Source organism: Sebastes fasciatus, chromosome 13 (genome assembly GCF_043250625.1).
Source record: "Sebastes fasciatus isolate fSebFas1 chromosome 13, fSebFas1.pri, whole genome shotgun sequence".
Classification (NCBI taxonomy): domain Eukaryota; kingdom Metazoa; phylum Chordata; class Actinopteri; order Perciformes; family Sebastidae; genus Sebastes; species Sebastes fasciatus.
In genome coordinates this window covers 30924107-30931012 of record NC_133807.1, presented here as the reverse complement: position 1 = coordinate 30931012, position 6906 = coordinate 30924107, and the positions used below count along the sequence as shown (strand labels likewise).

Here is a 6906-nt window from a genome sequence, read left to right as displayed (position 1 = left end):
GTCTCTGAGAGCCGGCCGTCAATCACTCGCGAACTCCGACCAAACGGTCAAACTAAGCAGCGCTGATCAAATATGAATCAATATTATTTTACGTTAATGCCTATTTGTCTCCTCAAATGTTTTCAGAATCATCTTGTAGTGCACGGTTTAGCTGTAAAATGAGAACATTAGTTATCACCCCTCCAATGAATCGCCACCTTAACGTGGTGGAGGAGAGGTTTGTGTGTTATCGGGGGGATTTAGCTCCTGATAGGGCCTCCCAAGGCAAAGTGGTCCCAGGGGAAGAAGAAGAGCGATTCACAGACCTTTATAAGACATAAGATATTCCTTTATTTGCAAATTTGCAGTGTACAGCAGCAAAGGGGATATATAGTGCAGAAACAAGAGCAGCGGTAAAAACAAAAATCAGATACAACACAGTGCAAAAAGCAAAACAAAAGTAGACAGACATATAAAATATGAACAATTTAAATAGAAGGAAATATAAAAATAGGAACAATATATACAGTGTTGACAATCAATTATGAATCGGTTCCAACAGACTTGTGAAACCTCGCCCGGAAAAGGGAAACCAGGGAGGGGAAACCTGGAGGGGAGCTCGCCAGCGAGCGTCTGGTGGCAGCCCGATGAAACAACATGGAGCCGCCAACCTTTTTCATTTATTTGGACTTGAATTAAAGATAATTACCAATTACGATATTTCACCATCTCCTAAAGGAAATCAAAAAGTATATTATTTCAGACATGGCGACTTATCCCATGTTCATGTTTTATCCCTCCTGTTGTCTTCCCGTTGCAACGTTTGTCTTTGGTCTGGTTTGACTGTTTTTAAAGCATACATTATAAATTATCACCCAATTCTGTAATACACCTTTTTGGCCAACTTCATTCCAACTCATTACCACAAGTTTTACACTTTTTGGGGAATTCATGGTAAATAAACCTAATTTATATGAAATTAAACCTCATTTTTTTAGGAAAAAATGCAGAAATTATGAATTATTTGGACTATACTCAAAATTGGAGGAATAATGTTGATGGATTATCACAGACTGGTTTATGTCAAAGTTCAGTCAGAATATTACAAATATTATAATATAAAAAAAATGTTTAATGACAGTGTGACACATTACACCACAGGTGCTATAATTTTGAATAAAATACCCATAATGCAGCAAAAGTAGTGGTCATTATTTTTCTTTTGCAAAGACCATATAAGGGAACCATCCATGTAATTTTGGGGCAATTAGGTGAAAGACATCCATATTTATGATATAATGAAGTTTGAAAACGGGTCAAAAGGAGGGTTATTTGTATACAATACATACATCTGATATGGCATTCAAGTTAACCTTTTTTTTTTTTTACAATAAATCCTCACTTTATAGAAAACTATAAGACATTTCTGAAATGAAAGAAGACATATTTACATTAATAAACATACATGTCAGGGTTCAATCCAGCCACTGACAGACAAAACAAACTGCGACATTTTGTGCTTCTCTACTTTCAAACCGAGTCGTGTGCAGTCTTTTCAAACATTGTACCAAACCGTTCATTGGCAGTGCATGTTGTACCTTTGTACCAGTTCATGGTCCTTATTGTCTGAGCCACACAAACACACATACACAAGGCCTGAAGAGATGTTGGAGAACGTGCCGAGTTGCAGCTTTGCTTGACATGCATCACGTCGTGCCTCGGTGGTGCACCGAGAGACGACGGTGGAATTTCAGGTCGCTCGCTTGCAGACATCTTCAGCGTCTGATTGTTCCACGCATGTCCTCATAAACCTCGTTGTTGGGGACGCGTCTCGGTTTCTTTGTGGTGTACGTCTTGGTCTGGCAACGAGAGATAGTGTTGTCAACATGTTAGATGTAGAGTGGTGCTATTACACAATCAGGAGGAGGATTATTACTCAGTGCAACCTCTCTCTCTACTGAGTTTATCTTTGCAACATGACAACTTATATAGAAAGCGACCTTTTAAAGTGATACAGTCAAAACATTGTGGTCATAATGATAATGTCAAATGCATTTGAAAGTAAACTGACACAGATTAATCAACCACTATTAGTATACAGTATAATTATTTATATATATTGTGCATTTTTTTCATTTATATCATCATATATAATCATTTAAATTAAGTGTGTGTGTGTATATTAGGGCTGTCATTGATTAAAATATTTAATCGCAATTAATCGCATGATTGTGCATAGTTAATAGCACATTTTTATCTGTTCAAAATGTACCTTAAAGGGAGATTTGTCAAGTATTTAACACTCTTATCAACATGGGAGTGGATAAATATGCTGCTTTATGCAAATAAATGTATATATTTATTACTGGAAATCAATTAACAACACAAAACAATGACAGATATTGTCCAGAAACCCTCACAGGTACTGCATTTAGCATAAAACAATATGCTCGAATCATAACATGGCAAACTGCAGCCCACATATCTTGATGTCAGAGGTCAAGGGACCCCTTTGAATATCGCCATGACAGTTTTTCCTCGCCAAAATTTAGCGGAAGTTTGTTTGTTTAGTATGACATGGTTGGTACCAATGGTTTCATTCGTTTTTCTAGTTTCATATGATACCAGTATCTTCACTCTAGCTTTAAAAGTCAACCCGCTACAACGTCTGGAAGACGTTCGCGTTAACGCACTTTGACAGCCCTAATATACAGTATGTCCATTGGATTACAGAGAGAGTTATTCTGTTAGCCTACCCTTTTGAAATAAATGTGGTGGACAAAATAATAGAAACAATTGTCAGTATAACTCACAATACAATAACAACAGCACCACACTGCAACCATCCAGTTGAATCAACACCTCACAGGGTAAATGAAACGTGTGAAAGTGACTCTGACGATAAACCTCAGCTTTCAAACTGACAATAACAAATTCCCCATCATAATAATTTGACTATGTGTTTGTCAGACGAGTACTGTTGAGAATAACAGGAACATGGAAACAACCCCTAAGTTTCCATCAGGGTTTGTGAGTCATATCCAATCAAATGAAGAAACACACAGTGAAACACACGGGTACCTTGCGGACGATCCATATGAGGAAGACGATGATGATGCCAAACAGCACAGCAGAACAGATCACAAGAGACACCAGGATCAGTTGGTCCCCAGATTGATCGTCACACTGCTGCAGTTTATCTGTTAATTAATAGACACTGTGTTTACTCTCTCTCTCTCTGTCTCACCCCGGCCGGTCGAGGTTAGCAAGCAAGTGTGAGCATGTTGGAATTCTTGATTAAGGTGGCGTCCCACTTTTTCCCCCTGAGACCCACAATAGATCCGTTTTTGTCTTTTTGTTTAGGGGAGTCCAGGGGGTCTTTAGGGGGAGATAGCAGGTCAACAGTAGATGTCACATAGAAGTGGTGTACATCATCTGAAAGCTGGGAACCTGAAGATTAATTTGACAGTGTATAAGGGTTTATAACATGATGATAGAAGTATATGATGGTCATCCCCATGCTCTAAGTTTCGTAAGTTGTTGCAGCAATGTTTGGGTTGATTCCATTTGTTACACAGATTTGGTGCTAAATTTAACCATTTGTTTACCACTTGAGAATTGATAAAAAAAATGATCAATAATCCCTCCAAAATACCACATTAAGACACCAAGACCTTGAGGAACACCATAGAAAAAGCCATGCTGTGATTTGGTTTCAACAACTTTTTGACATTTGGAGATTTATGCAAGAATTGCATTTTTTCAGCGATAGATGGTGAGCACTTCTGTTGTGTAAACTGCTCAGAAACCCCCTTATTGTCAATCTAGCTAGGAAAGCCATCCATCCTCTGAATGCTCTAGGTCTCTAGTTTGTGGCTGTAAAGTTTCATGAGACTGTGATTATCCTAGAGGTCACCACAGGTCATTTTATACAGGGAGGTAACAAAAATGGTCTCACTACAATGAAATGTCTCCTATGGGGGCTAACATCATCACACATGAATACAGTTGGGCTCATTGGATCCACAAGAGTCTCAGCTTTACAGTGAAACCCAATTTATGTAATTCAAGACTGTTTATGGACCCCAGTATGCAGAAATATTCAAACACATCATTTTAGAATAGGAGAAAATAACACATATATACTGCATGTGATTATCATAAAGTGGGCATGTCTGTAAAGGGGAGACTCGTGGGTACCCATAGAACACATTTTCATTCACATATCTTGAGGTCAGAGGTCAAGGGACCCCTTTTGAAAATGGCCATGCCAGTTTTTCCTCGCTAAAATTTAGCCCAACTTTGGAGCATTATTTATCCTCCTTCCCGACAAACAAGCATGACATGGGTTCCTTGGGTTTTGTAGTTTCTTCATATCTGTAGCTTCACTCTAGCCCTAAAACTGAATTGTTGTCTGGTGGAATGATGGTGATGTTGAATTGTGAAGTACATAAATTGATGAGGCTCACCTCTCACCACCAGGAGCACGGACCCGTTGCCAACACTGTTTACGCGTTGATGAGTCGTCGGGTCAAACTTCTTGTACAGGCACCAGTACGGTCCCGTGTCGTCAGAGGTCAAGTTCTTGATGAGGATGTCCATGTTGGGGAATACTCCATGTATCTGAAGTCTGTCGACGAATTCGTCGGCAACGTTGTTTTTTTTTGAGGCGCCATCTCTGTAGAAAACTTCCAGCTCCTCACTGAGACCCTTCTTCAGAGACAGGTACTCTTGGTCTGTTCCAGGAGGTCTGCACTGGATAGTGATGGATCCTCCAAGATCTCTCCATACCACTCCACTGCTCACTATAAAGAGACACACAAACACCTGCTCAATTATTCTGTTTCATCTCACTGTACATTTGATAAAGCTTTATGAATTCATCCTGCCTTACAACACACGTGTTTAAATTCCTACAGTACGTGTACTGATCAGTCTTACCTGGGCCGCTCAGGGCGGTCCCGGAGAGACAGAGGATGGAGATGAGCTTTAACCAGACAGCAGACATGCTGAGATCCTGTCACACAAACGCTCAATTGAACTCTAACTCTGCAGTAGGAAATGTGTTTTCACCCACACCAACAAATGCATCTACTAAACAGCAGCACGTGACCTACATCGAGATGTTTGATGTGGTTCGAGAAGAAGGTGACGCCGTATTTAGACTGCTTAGACACGTTGTAAAGGCAGACTCTTAAAGGTCACATATTGTAGAAAGTGAGATTTTCATGTCTTTTTTTTTTATCATAAAGCAGGTCTAGGTGCTATACAAATACTGTGAACGTATCGAAAAGCTCAATCCATGAAGAAACACACACAGCCCGTATTCAGAAACTGTGCATTTGAAACAAGCCGTCAGGATTTCTGTACATTTGTGATGTCACAAATATACAATATATAGATCATTACACACGTTGTAAACGTAAACATTCTAAATGTGTCCCAGTTTATTTCCTGTTGCAGTGTGTATGTGTGTGAATGACATCAACTGACAGGAAGTAAACATGGACCAAAGCTGTTGCCTAGCAACGCAATTCCGTTGAAATGTGCTAAAACGGAGCGTTTCAGACAGAGAGTTAATACAGGTTTATTCAGGCAGACAGTACGAGGAAAATAAAGTGTTTTTTTAACAATACAGCATGAAGACATGTTCTAGTAGAAACATTACATTTGAGTATGAACCTGAAAATGAGCATAATATGGGACCTTTAAACAACAACTTTTCTCTGAGGTAGGGCTGGGCGATAAGGCCAAAATCTTCTATCCCGATATTTCATATCTTATATTAACTATATAATATTCTATATGAAATAACCACATGGTAAAGCCTATTTTTACTCCTCTGCAGGGTATTTTCCTCATTTAATTCAGAACTTTAGTGCAAAATGAACAACAACAGTTACAAGTGAAATGATATCTTCAAATGATGATGAAAATTAAATTTGAGTTAGTATGTGCTTGTTATGATCAATTTAGACGACTTAATTATGTATCGCGATATCTTGATATTTCATCACGAAGAAGATAATATTAATAATAATAATAATAATAATAAACTTTATTTGTATAGCACCTTTGCACCCGATTCGACTGTTTTCAGGCCATTAAATAGGCATTATCAGTCGCTATAAGCACCATAGATGTGGGTCAGTAGGGGCCTACTACGCCTACTACGTTGTAAAAGTGAAACGTAAAAGCAACTCGTTCTAAAATGTTGTAAAACTGAGGCTTCTTTAGGTTTAGGCAACAAAAAACACTTAGTTTTAGGGAAAAACATTGTGTTTTGGGTCAAAATAACATGTACTGATGTACTTTTACATCACTGAGGAGAGGCTGCGTGATTATTTAGAAAAAAAAAACTTTCACTACTTTTACTACTATTTAAAAGCAATTAAAGCGTACAAGACAAAAAAGTAGCATGTAATCCCAGACTTGATAAAGCTTTATGAAATACACATGTAATGATCGGTCTTACCTGGGCGACTCAGGGCGGAGCAGGAGAGACAGAGGATGGAGATGAGCTTTAACCAGATGGCAGACATGTTGACAGTGACTGTAAAAAGGAAGATCACATGAAATATAAATCTTTAAAAGGGAAGTGAAAGGAGATGTTTTTGCATATACCAGTTTAGATTGCAATGTGAGATTGGCAGCTCTAATCTGAACTACAATAATAATTAACAATAATAATATAAACTCATAGCATGAAATATCCTCCTATCACCTTGACAAAAAACTGATTTACTTCATTCTCTAAAGCATCAGACTCGAGGAGACTCATTAGCTCTGGCTGAGGTGTCAGTGAATTAGTCCACAGTGAAAGTAGGTCAAAAGTGTAGTGTTAGCAGAGGAAGGCCTCTGATTCACAGTGTTTGCATCACCCTCTAGTGGCAGAAGAACCAACATATCTGAGTGTTTAGATGATGC

At 38.6% G+C, this 6906-nt stretch overlaps 1 protein-coding gene across 2 annotated transcripts; it reads right to left on the bottom strand.

Annotated features, from left to right (window-relative positions):
* Window positions 1-306: 306 nt before the first annotated feature.
* Window positions 307-6548, bottom strand: LOC141781252 (uncharacterized). Of its 2 annotated transcripts, none has more exons than XM_074656854.1 (4): window positions 6455-6548; window positions 4449-4784; window positions 3061-3179; window positions 307-1838 (listed from the first exon to the last, which is right to left on the bottom strand). In XM_074656854.1, exons 1-4 carry the CDS (start codon window positions 6519-6521, stop codon window positions 1755-1757), a joined length of 606 nt encoding a protein of 201 aa, XP_074512955.1. In that variant the 5' UTR covers window positions 6522-6548; the 3' UTR covers window positions 307-1754. The 2 variants fall into 2 exon arrangements, with proteins under 2 accessions (XP_074512955.1, XP_074512954.1); XM_074656853.1 differs by lacking the exon at window positions 6455-6548 and adding an exon at window positions 4921-5089.
* Window positions 6549-6906: the final 358 nt, after the last annotated feature.